The 13,233-nt window shown below is 38.6% G+C and overlaps 1 protein-coding gene across 5 annotated transcripts in view; it reads right to left on the reverse strand.

Moving 5' to 3' along the window:
- tpd52 (tumor protein D52) overlaps nucleotides 1-13,233 on the reverse strand; it is a 33,694-nt gene that overhangs the window by 6,782 nt on the left and 13,679 nt on the right. For 2 of the 5 annotated variants that reach the window (XM_022683187.2, XM_022683188.2), the window contains exons 3-5: nucleotides 3,006-3,130; nucleotides 2,420-2,568; nucleotides 1,014-1,115 (exon numbers count right to left, since the gene is read on the reverse strand). In XM_022683187.2, coding sequence (XP_022538908.2) covers nucleotides 1,014-1,115; nucleotides 2,420-2,568; nucleotides 3,006-3,130 — 376 coding nt within the window. Of the gene's footprint in view, nucleotides 1-1,009; nucleotides 1,116-2,419; nucleotides 2,569-3,005; nucleotides 3,131-10,512; nucleotides 11,057-13,233 lie in introns of those variants that run through there. The other 3 variants (XM_007249306.4, XM_007249309.4, XM_022683189.2) reach the window with 3 other exon arrangements.

A 13,233-nucleotide genomic window follows, 5' to 3' on the forward strand; every position in this document is an offset into this window, starting at 1 on the left:
GTTACATCAAAAAACTCCCTACAGAAATCTCACACGGTTTTGCGGTAATGACAGTAAAGTTGTGAGCTGTTTTATAGTTATACCAAAAATGCAAGTTGAAGAGATATGACTGTAGGTAATACATTTAAAGTTATTATTAAAACATTAATTTAAAAAAAAAAAACAATCCCTTTTTATAATTTTTATTAGAGCAGGGCAAATCTGGGTTTGAAATAGGGACCAAAAAAGAAAAAGAACAATACAAATAGAATCATGATTTTGATGCAATTTGAGTCACTTTGTAACCTGGGGACATTTTCTCAACTGAAGAACCACCCACATATATAGCACATAGTTCACTGTGCACCAGTTGTATATATGTATATGCTACACTATCAACCCATGACTAAAACGTTCCATTACTTAAGTCATTACTAAACTTAAAAACCACCACCATGCACAAAACTGAAACTGAAGTGATGCAAAGAGAGCATGCACTGACATAAGCAGAGCAAACAAAAGGATGAAGGGATAAATGGTAAGAACAAGCAATAACCTAAACTGATGAATTCAACCACATGCAAAATAATATCAATCACACTACGGATCAATGCTGCATCCAAAAATACCTCATCCAAAATGACTCAGGCAAAGTTATCTTACCTAAAAGAATTGGAAAATGACTGTAATCTGTAAATGCCACAGGCTGTGTTAGTAAATGAACAGAAAGACTGAACAATGTCTACTGAATACTCATGTGACCCATGTAAGGGTCCCTACAGCTAATTATATACACTACAGACACAACCAACAAATAATGCATCCACTGCAAGACAGTTAGTCAGTGAGAGAAATAGTGCTTTATGCTCAGGTTCTGAAATGTTGTGCTCTGAACATAATAAAGCAGTGAGAGGAACAACAGGAATCAGTTATTAAATCATGTTAGTATGAATAACTGTGTGCCATGTATCTGTTAAAGGTTAGAGAGCAGGAAATGAACATCAGGCTCTCGGTCTCTGCCTTTTCTATCTTACCTTACATCCTCTAGCTTTCTGCTAATGGCTGATCCCACACTGGTGAACGCAGCTGTAGCCTTCTGTCCTGCCTGGGACAGAGTCTCTGAGGTCCTCCTATACCTGCACAGACAGGGGGAAAGACAGTTATTTAACTTTACAGATCCTGTATATAAATCATTGACATTTTTAAATATCAAAATATTGGGTATAAATATTATAATATATAACATAGGTTATAAAACCTTAAACCGCAAGGGTTTCCCTGGGGGTCCACACTTCTAAATCTTTTGTTGGCATCTACTTAAAATATTAGTAGTGCTTTTTTATTGTTCATTTTAATTTTTTTAGAAATCCTACAAGAAGTTGCCACAGAATGCTCTAAACCTCAAAACTTGACCTCCGCTATTCATGTTAACTGACATTTCTTAAAGCTGATGTCCGTAAGTTTTGGGATTTGGGGCCCTTTACACACTTGGTTTTACTATGAGTAAATGAGCTACTGAGCTGTGAGTTTCCCGTTCTGAAGTCTCCATTGCTCCACCAGCCGCTCAGGCTCAGTATAATTGAGCCGGATCCTCGTTCAGAGGCTGTACACGTGACGTGCGTACGTAAAGACGCGTGACATAGCCAGAAGAACTTGTGCTATAATAATACGGACTGACACTTTAATTACATTACAATCTAAGGAACCTGTTGCCGTTTTATATCTGTCTCCTGAGGTTTCAGAGTGTTAGGCAGCTGCTGATTGCTGGAATGAAGTTTTAAGGGACAAGATATTTATAAAAATTTGAACAAATACATACAATTTGTTGTTGTCTTCATATTGACTTTTCTGAATTGTGGAAATCGATTATTGTCATTTTCAGAGTGACAGGTAGCTGCATTGAGGAGCTGCTTAAAGGTCCATGGCCGATAATATCTGGGACAAAGATTGAGTGGATGCACATTGTGGTTGCAGGAGGTCAGGGTATTTATAAAGCAAAATGGTTTGCTGTGTTCTAAAAACCTTCTACTACTTTGTGTACATCAATGATTAAAATTTACAGAGTAATAGACTGGGGGAGCCTATAGTTATTACTGTATTTCTTTTTTCTGTCTTTCTTTCTTTCTTTAAACGTTGTACAAAGCATAATCTTGCATTAAATGTTGGAAAAATGTTTTATCTTTAACTTTAACTTTTTTTTTATTTTTATTATTATTATTGGTTAAAATAATAGTGTAGTTGATGTGTTATTTTTTTCCACCAAAAATGTCACACACAAAAATACCCAATTAATATTGGAGTTTCACAGTTCTTATTGAACAAATAATGGCAAGAAAAAAAAAGAAAAAAAAAAAGAGATATTTAAAAAACAATAACAGATGGGGTTGTTCTTGGCAGGAGGTAGAGCCCACAGGGCACAGGTAGACAGGAGGGCACGTACGCCGTGGAGGTGGTGACTTCCTGCCAGCTCTTGTTCAGGTTCTGCCTGAGCTCGTTGAGTGGGGTAATGCCCAACTTCCGCTTGATCTCCGCCACCTGCTTCTCCTTCGATGCCAACACTTGAGACAGAGTCTGGATCTCCTCCTCCACCTGCAGAGCACAGGAATCCAAAACTCAGCTACAGGCAACAAATTTGGCAGAAATACAGTAGAGTAATTGCAAATGCAAATAATTTTATACTCCAAGGGGCGGTTTTCTCTGCAAGGCCCTACATCTACATAATGACCTTCACAAATTTTAATTACTACCACATCTGAGTGAAGCAAACCGAGCACCTATTGCCAAACTGAGCTTATTCAACCTTCTGAAATCCATAAATGGACCACAGAGCTGCCCAAAGGCTTCAACATTACAATGCACACTGTCAATTCTCACAAGTAGGTCAGTAAAAGAGACTGACATTGAGCGAGGCCATCACTGCGACCTTGAAATAATTTTGTGCACATTATATCAACTAGCTGAGAGCATCCTGTAGTCCTCGACTTACTGCTCTATTCAGAAACGAGGGGAAAAAAATGCAGGTTAACCTTGATCAGTTCATTGCGTAACTCCTCCTGCTCCTCTTCAGTGAGAGCAGTGCTGGGAGTAGTCTCCCCAACAGTGGTTACAGCATCTTCACCCACTTCTGGGATGGAGTCTGGTCTCTGAATACCTGCAGAGACACATAAATCACACACTTAAGGTCTGTCTTACAGGCTGTGGGAACAGCAAGCGCCGCTGACAAACAGCTGATGTTTACAAATTGGACCGTCTCTAGTTATTCTGATGGGAGCACAGTGCAACTGTTTGTACTGAACAACGGAAAGACTACACGACTTTCAGAGTGTCAGACTGATGTACTCCTCAAACTATACAATTTGTTCTCTCGTAGGAATCGGTAGAGACACACTGAACTTTAGCCAATTTTTTTGGGCCAAAAAAAAAAACTTGAATAAAAGAATAAAAATATGTGAAACGACAGAATAATTTAGAACACAGATTAATTTAACTGTTAGTATGTTAACACTGAGTTTGATAAAAAAAAAATTAAGTAGTTTCTTAATTGCTTTTTCTTTAAAAGCAACACAAAAATATGTTATATTTTTATATATATAATTATTCAATTATTCAATACCATAAATAAGTAACAACATTTATATTTTTGATTGATATTTTGTACTTAGCTTTGCCGCAAATTTAATTTGGTTCAGTTTTACTGGTTGCAAAAAAAAAGCCTACCTAGTAATCAAGAATAGTGGCGCAAAAAGGGGGTATGCATCGTATGCAGCGCATAGGGGCGCTGCACTAAAGGGGGCGTCAAATTGATGCCGGAAAATTATTTCTAGTCGGAATTTTCTGTAAGAGTTGTTTGTTCCTGTACGATAATACACAGGGGCATCGTCTGGCCTGGGCGTCCAGTAGCCCTGAATTCGCTCAGCTCAGCTGTACTATTAGTGAGTGGAAAATCTCTTGACGCGAATCAGGGAGCCGGTGCAAGGATAAAGTTAAGCCTTTCAGGAAAAAAGCTAATAGTATGTTTGCATACACCTCAAAAAGTATGTAGTTGCACCCCTGATCAAGAATCTTTTAGTTGTTCTGGTTTGTACACTAAATAAATGATTAGCAGTACAGTCACCCAAAATGACACAATCTTTCACCAGGAGGAACACACCTAAAATCATACTATCACAAAAACACATGCAAGAACTGTTGCAATGCCATTAGCAAGACTGCATAGTTCAGAGTAGGGCTGAGCGATATAATTAAAAAACTCAATACTTAAAACGCAAAGGTGAAAAAAGTTTACTTCTTATGCAATCATAACAATAAGATATAATAAAAGGGTATAACCGTCTAAAACCAGTTTTTATATTTAAAACACTTTTTTTATATTGATACAGTATTATAAAACAAAATATTGGGAACTTCAATTCACAATTAAAATATTTTCTTACACCTCCGATCATTAGTTGTTTGAAGACTAAAGATAAATCAGTTAAACATGTGGAATTTGATGTTCAGCTGCTTGTGTAAAAATGTAAACCTGCAGCTACACTGGGCCTTTGGAGTTTAGATTAGATGCCCCTAGTGTTGTGTGAACCCAGTTGGAAAATCAAGTTTTAGGTTCCAGAAGTGGAGAAAAGATTTAGAAGGAAGTGATGGACAGGCCTTGAACACTGGAAGCACAATAAGATTAAAAAGATGTCCTTTGAATGACTGCAGCCCAAGGACTTACATATAAAGCATACTGCATTAGCCCACGCTGTTTGATACTGAAGTCCTGGATGGTGCTGTCAATCACAGACACTACACAGATATGGTCACTGGAAAAGCAACATAAATAAAAAAATCCTGGATGGAGTTTTACAAAAGGCTGACAGCTAGGAAAGAACAAGAAAGAAAATAAGCTGCAGTGCTGTCAATCAAATTGACTGGTGGATAAGAGTGACAGCCAGCAATGCGCATGTAAAGAACCACAAAGTCCACCACAGCTAGAGACTGGAAAAACATGAAGATTTAATCTTTTCTTTTCTGACTTTCACATTAGATTTGTTAGAATATTCTAACCTATACTTACCATTCAGAACAGATACAGCCATTTATAATTCTGATGAATAATAATATTATAATATAACCTGCTAAACCCAGATCCAGATATAATCTACAGTATAATAACAGAATTATGTCTGATATTTTTACTGGCACACTGTGGAGGTTTTTTGTCATAAATATATGACAAAAATGGTTAATCTGAAAGCAGTAGGACATTGTTATTGAGTAGTGGCACATCACTCAAAAAAAGGACAAAAGAAATTCCCAACTAGAACTACACCCACCACATTCAATCACTCCTTCACCCATGAAGCAACCACTACCGCCTATCTCCAAAGGAGTGCACTGAGGAAAAAGCAGGAGAAACATACTTGATGCAATTTTTAGACTCCTATAGGCAGCTGCTTTTGCTGACTTTTTGACTGATCCTCAAATATTGTTATTATTGTAAATTATTTTAGACTGTTATGCAGGTGCTTAAAGGAGCTCATGGCTCTGGACAGTTGGGACAATAGCTAAAGAGTGGCTGCAAATTAATTGAGGAGTCAGAATAATATGTTTTGCTGTCTTATGTTTTTCCCCTGCTTTTTAAGATTATCGCCCACGATGTACGTTTCATTTATTAGAGACCCCTTTAATGAGAAAATGATATACTTATATAAATTTGAGAGCAGCAGGATATTGTTTGAGTTGTGGTACATCACTCAAAAAAGGATAAAAAAAATCCCAACCACAACTCCCACCACCTTCCACCAAACCTCTTCCAATTAAGCAACCACTAACTCCCATCTCCAAGGAGTGAGCTGAGGAGGAGGAAGGAGAACTATACTAGTACGAACAGCTATTACACAATTTAAATGTAGGTAATAAATATAGGTTAAGTTAAAATGTGCAATTTGACAGAACTGAGTAGGATGTACTGTTAATTTTAGCTTCTTGTGAGATGTATTTCAGGAGAAACTGTGGGTGCAACGTCCCACACCATCTTACTCTTGCAGTAACATCATCATTTTAAGTAAGCAGTTAAAATTCAGTCCTTCCATACCTTGTCAGATCATTATAGTAACGTCCAAAGAAAAGGCTTGTATAACATTTAAAACTTGAAAAAGTGATTAATTAACACCAAAATCTTGTCTTTTATAAGCTCACTTTTGGTTTCTGCAAGACACACCTTTTGGCACCTAACTAAAATGACCCACTTTAGCTGCAGGCACAGAGTCTCCTCCCTACTTATTCTCACTGCAATGCAGCTGAGATCAGCCCTGGCTCACGGCTCTTCTGAATTCACTTCACAGACAAAAGCTTATTTCTCAAACTTTCATCAAGCTATTCTCCACCAAACAGTAATTAACAAAATATGAAAGTAACATTATAGCCTCTAAACAAATTGTCTAAAAAATAAAAATAATAATCTAAGCCTAAATGTCTGTTATTGTGAATAGTTAAGTAATTAGATGAGCCAATATTAAGCATATTATGGACATGGGTTGTTGAGCATCATCACTAGAAAAGGCCAGGTAATAGAAGTGTAAAGCTTTATAAATAAAACTCAAGTAGTTTAGACTCTTTAAATCTTAGCCCAACACTCAGGACCCACTCTCATTCAGGCAGCTCCCTAGCACCTTAAAAAATGACAATTGATGCAAACACAGCAAGAGAAGACTATAACAAGATAGCAAAGTGTTTTCAGGTAGTTGTTTCTGTAGTTGTATGTATGTAATGTAATAAGAAATTAAACTGTGGAACTGTGAACTGTGGAATAAAGCAACAAAGCTTTCCGACTAAAAGGGTTGCTGGAAATGCAAATCAAGTGCAGGAGACCTTTAGCAGACTCTGGATTGGTGAGTAATGTACAGTACAGGCCACTGCACTTTATTTTCATCACTATTTACGATGTAGATTCTCACTGAAGGCATCAAAACTATGAATGAACACATGTGGAGTTTAATACTTAACAAAAAATGATCTGGCCTCCACAGTCACTGGACCTGAACCCAATCCAGATGGTTTGGGGTGAGCTGGAGCACAGAGTGAAGAAGGCAAAGGGACCAACAAGAGCTAAACACCTCTGGGAACTCCTTCCTTCAAGACTGTTGGAAAACCATTTCAGGTGGCCACCTCTTGAAGCTCATTGAGAGAATGATGCCAAGAGTGTGCAAAGCAGTAATCAGAGCAAAGGGTGGTTATTTTAAAGAAACTAGAATATAAAACATGTTTTCAGTTATTTCACTTTTTTTTGACTCCACATGTGTTAATTCATAGTTTTGATGCCTTCAGTGAGAATCTACAATGTAAATAGTCATGAAAATAAAGAGAAGGTGTGTCCAAACTTTTGGCCTGTACTGTATTATCAAGTGTTACTAAAAGCATGGTGCCAGAGGAATGGATGAAATTGCCCCAAAGAAGTAGTAAAAGAATCATATGCCTGGTTCAACCACTATAACAGTGACTGGCCAGATGCTTTTATGGATCCTTTAAGTTGGAATGGATCTTAAGAAATACGTCCACTAGAAAGTATTTCAATAGGTCACACGCACACAAAAACTTGGCGATGTTAATCGATAGTGTAAACTAATGAAATGTTTAATTTATGAAAGAGTTACTCCATTATCTTGTCCATATGACAGTGGTCATGATTCACTTGAACTTTTCATTACACAGCCACCATTATTTCCAGTGGCATTACTCTGTTGCTTATTTGTAAGCTTTCAGAGAGCACGCACAAGAATTGACTAAATGAAAGCAGAGTGTAGAAAAAGGCTTTATCCGTATCCGTATCCATATTCATATTTAGAACTGTGTATAAATAAGCCTTCAGCTGACTGCAAAAAAATGTAATAGCTGTGATATTTACCGAAGATTGTGTTACCATTTAGGGTGCCGAAAATGCTTGCTTTTAATGTGTCTTGTTTAATTTTGTTTTCCAAATATAAAGCCATCTTTTATTTTTTATTCATATAAATAAAATATCCACACCATCCCATCATTCCCATATTGGTGCATCCCCAATATCCCTCTAGTATTTTCTGGATACTATCATGTTGTAATTTTGAATTTTAAAGGTTGAATTTAACATTATTGAATTTTAATATGTATAAATGCATACAAACCAGTCCTTTAACCAAACCTCCTACTCCAGACATGGTAACTGAAGGCCTGATAAGATTATAAATGGATGCCAGGATTATAAATCTCTCTTAAAAAACATTTAAATTAATTTAATGCACCATATCTGTTCACTGGCATAAGCAATGACCTCCCTCTGTCTGTTTAATTGGATTGACAGCACAGCATGTAAATGCTGTTGTAATTGTGTTAGCAGCCCTCGCTACACATGAATTTAGGCATTAGCATTTCAATTGTATTAAATATTTGCCAGCTTGCTGCTTCGTAACGGCTCATATAAAGAGAAGCACTTGCTGCAGAAGCTGTACGAGGCAGGTTGGCCTGTAATGTGGACACCTGTCAAGCTCACTGACGTCAACTGAAAAAGTTGCAGACAGTGTTTGTTAAATGGCTCTCTCCTGCGGCTTTACTGGGCCATTAAAAGCCAGTTGAAGAGGAAGGTCCTTAGTGTGGGCCTTACTGAGTGTACTGAGTGCAGTCCTTAGAAGCACAGTAATGCCACCTGGCTGTCATTTGTGTCTGACAGGAGCTGACAGCAGCAGAGCTAAGCCAACCTGCTGCACGTTTATTCTGCAGGAACTGAATAGTAGCACTTGTTCTGTAACCCTCCCACTACGTTACATGCCCAAACTTTTCCCCCTTTCACTAAAAGGACCCATTGTCTGACAGTTTTTTTTGGTTCTTTATTTTTTTCCTGAAGTGCTCTTTGGTTTTAAGGACAAAAATGAAAAATAAAACATTTTACATAAGTACTCCAACCTCTGCAAACGACCTAAAATAAAACAGGCTGTTTCTTCTGCTGTACATTAGACCTCTTTCTGAAGGTCCCCTAGTGGACAATTCAATGAAGGACTAAAATGGACTGGCTGTATATTGTCTGTTTTTTACTGGTTTAAATCTGCCGCAAGGCGAGTTACAGAATCGCTGAGAGAAATAAAATTCATCAGCATGCTCAAAGAGTCAAAACACTAAATGGTTACATCACAACACAGGTAAATTAAAATCTGGTAATAATAGTGCATGTCAAAGTCTGTGAAATTGTTGCTAAAAAAAAAAACTTGACTAATGATGTCCAGGATATGTTTTTGATTAGCATGGGGTGTTTTTGTTTGAGTTTGAAGGTTTAGCTGGTCTTCAAGCATGATTTATTCAACCAAGCCAGACAACCAGTATGACCTAGCTGGTTGACCATCATGACCAAGCGGGTCAAACAGCATGGCCAAAATGTCCACACAGATCCACCAATACAACCCAGTTGATCTTGATAGACAGCTTGGTCATGTTGGTCATGTTGATAGACCAGCTAGTCCATCAAACCCAAACAAAATCAAACCAGTATGACCAAGCTGGTTGACCCCCATGACCGAAAAGACCCCAAAGACCCCCTGTGCAATTAGCTTGACAAACTGGTCAATCAGCTTTTCCAAACTAGCCAATAAAAAAAAGGTCTGACCACCTTGACGATCAGCTTAGTCATGCTGATAGACTACCTAGTCCATACAAAATGGTGGTCATAAGATGGACTGTTTGTCAGTATTTTACACAGCAACTAAACCACAGGTACTCATAGTCAACATGCTGGATGTGGGACAAACACACAGGCAGGTGCTCTGGTCAGCAGAATGGAATACCTAACAGCAGTGGTCTGCAGTAGAAGGCGTGGCGGTGGTGCCCACTCAAGGCTCATTGATGCACAAGAGTGATAAAGGCAATCCCATCTGTTCTGTACTGACAGAAGGGCTTCCCTCAAACATACTGAGTTCCAAGTCTTTTGGTCAGACTGGAACTTAAACCAACAGAAAGTTGCCTGATCTGATAAGGGCTTTTTCATGTACATCACATGAGCAGTCCAGTACCTGGGGGAAAAAAATCAAAATATTTGCTGCTAATGTTTTGGAGAAAGATACCATAAACTATGCTGACAGGTCTTCAGAGTAAGAAGAAGTAAGCCTTATGTTCAACACTGATCATATTGTTTTGGCTCATTGGTGCATGCAAATAATTTTTGGCTTGTGACAACACAAAAATGACATATAATAATGTCTAAAGAAGCTTATTTTTAATCTATGGGCATTAAAAACCAAGGAGTGTTCTCGCTGTTTATCTTATGGGTACACACTCCATTGAACTGTGGCTGTCTAAATGAATAGTTCAGTCAAAATGCTAATGTTGCTAACAATGTATGAAAGTAAACAGTAACTAATTAGCATGATGCAAATGGACATGCTAATCGTTGACTAAAAGCTTCCAGGGGTTGCTGGCACATTTGGTCAAGCTTTAACTTTCAGTGAGTCAAACCAGTCCACACCCAGTTCTAAGATACACACAGAAGCGCACACACACTCCCGCACACACACACACAGCTATGTGGGTTACCTCTGTATGGCAGCACTGGTGAGCTGGTTGGAGTGAAGTTCTCTTTAGGGGACAGGTAAAGGTAGCTGGTGTTGACTCCTTGCTCAAAATTGAAGGGAGACTTGTATTCCTCCACAGGGTCCATTCTGCCAACACTCAGGAATCTTCCAGAATGATGGCTTGCATGTGACTGGCCATGTGCTGCTGTTGCTCCTGTTCACTGCATTATTTCGTCTTTCCCTGCTTGCTCCTTATCCTAGTATGTGCGTGTGTGTGTATGTGAGGTTTTTTTTTTCTTTTTTTAAGTTTGTGTGTGCCGTGCTAGATAGCCCACCGGTCCCTGAGCTGCTGTTGGCTCACATGACAAGCAGGCCAAGGCAGCTGTAAGCGCTACGTTAATGAGTTACCTCCTTGCAGCACTTCAGTGCTTCAGTCACGGGCGGTGGCTCCAGCTGTAAGCTTAATGGTAGCTGCTGAAACTGCAGTCATTCCCAGTGGAGCAGCAGACTGAAGCTAACGCACAAAAGCAGTGTCTTGTAAATGGCCGAATACATTCGTGTAGCCGTCTTTTCACGCCCTGCCCCCTTTATCCATCTTGTCTTTCAAGGTAAATGGGGGATCCATTTGTCTCTTGGTCACGTGATGCATGGGCATGCCCATGAAAAGGATTCCATAATCTGCACTGGCCCAGATTACAGCGTTAATCCATTTCAAACTGCCTCTGAGCACCACTGAGCTGTATGCTGGGATCTGCGTGCACCATTATAGACCACACCAAGGGAGATGTGCGCAGTCTAATGCAGGGATTTTAATGTCCTGAAACACTCACACTTTCACTCACTGTACCCTCCAGCAGAACAACGTACAGAGGGCAGTCGTATCACATTGTACCCAAGCAGCATTCTTGCTCTGAAATGCTAAGGTAAGCTTTTATCCTGCACAGGGGCTGACGTCAGTATAGTGTGAGAGCAATACAATAAGACTTTTTATAAATACAACTGCAGCAAACCATTTAGTTAAGAATTAATTAATCATCAACTTTAACTTGCTTATTATTATTTTACTAGTGAATGATAATATATACCCTGTTTATGGCTTTTCCTCCCTTCTGCCTGATAACTATTTGTATACCCAGCAACTCTTGGCTGGCAAGAAGTGAATAAAAAAAAAAAAGAATGGACAGACACCAGAATTATGATGAATGATGTTTTTAAAACACATATAAATAAATAAATAAATAAATAAATTTATCTTCACCATCATTCCAGACAACACAGTTCCACTGCTCCACAGCTCAATACTGTGGGGCTTTATACCCCTCTAGCACTAGGCATGGTAGCAATAAGTTTATTTTTATCTGCTCCAGAGAGTCCTATTCTATTCCAGACTCAGCATGCTAGGTGCATTGTGTAACTATGTAACTGTGAAGGCAGGAAAACACATATCAGCACTGTGTACTGTTGGTTTATCAGAATTATATTTGTGTAAATCTCTGTAATAAAATACTTTCCCATATCAGTTCATATGCTTACTTTTTTCATATGCATAACTTTTAGTGCCAGTTCTGTATCTCTCAACTTGGACAGAAATGCATGTGTAGATGGTTTCATTTATGGGGGCTATAAATGCAAATTATACTTCCTGACTGTAGGGGGAGCACAGGAGCAAGAAATAGCAATTCTCATATAATGTGTAACACAAAATAATTTACAGTTCAGTTAAAACAAAACAATTAATAAATTGTGGGGTAACCTCAAATGGTTAATGAGAATCAAAATAATGCAGGAGACACTCAAAGGTAAAAATCTAATATAAGAATATTTATATACCAAATGTCTGTGTCCCATAACAGAAGGAACACTAAGATGGTGTCAAAAGTTTTTTTTTTTTTTTGTGGAAATACTGTAACTACTGTATGTTTATTAGGAACTGATGAAACATAAATGGTGTAGTCACCTCTGCTGCCTAAAGCAAGGGGAAACTGGAAATATTTCCAGTATTGTTTCACAGCCTACAATATGACAGCTTGTGCTACTTCCCCTACCAGAAGCCTTATTTGGTCTGGTTTTGTCTACGTTCTGGTGGAGCACTTTTTCCTGTGAGTGGTTTGGTTCTCACAGGTTCTAAGTATCTACATCTCAGATATTCTAATACTCCTGCTTCCGTGAGATAACACTTTTAGACATAGTCTAAAAATGCTTTTAGCTCATTTCTATGTTCAGGAGTGAGTGAATTAACATTAATCATGAATCAAGTGTTTGGCCTAGTTCTCTCTAACTGTTTCATAGTGGTTACAACAGCCTCTTATGTGCAAGTATCAAAAGTTCCTGCCATCTCAACTGCAAATTCAAGCTTCAGCAGAGCCACTGCTGTATATGGCTGCTCAAACACCCGGATATTTGCCTTTCAGACAGGTCCTTGATGGCCCATGGCCAAAGCATGTATCACTCAGTTTTCAGATTGCATAACACTAGGTATGTACACACACACACACACACTCACACAAACACAGATGTTGAAATACAGTCTTTGACACACCCATGGAGTTACTCGCCCCAACTGAGGTATGATCAAATGCAATTGCGAAAACCCTTTCCCAATGAATCTGGGTTGCAGGCCTCAGAGCGAGTCTAAACACATCACTTACAGTTACAAAAGAGGCAATGAGGGAAAAAAAGGCCCGCCCGCATCCTCTCAAACAACAGACCCAACTTCTCCATTACGGCCTAGTTCTGCTTTGAA

The sequence above is a fragment of the Astyanax mexicanus genome, chromosome 3, assembly GCF_023375975.1.
Source record: "Astyanax mexicanus isolate ESR-SI-001 chromosome 3, AstMex3_surface, whole genome shotgun sequence".
In the NCBI taxonomy this organism is placed as follows: Eukaryota; Metazoa; Chordata; class Actinopteri; order Characiformes; family Acestrorhamphidae; genus Astyanax; species Astyanax mexicanus.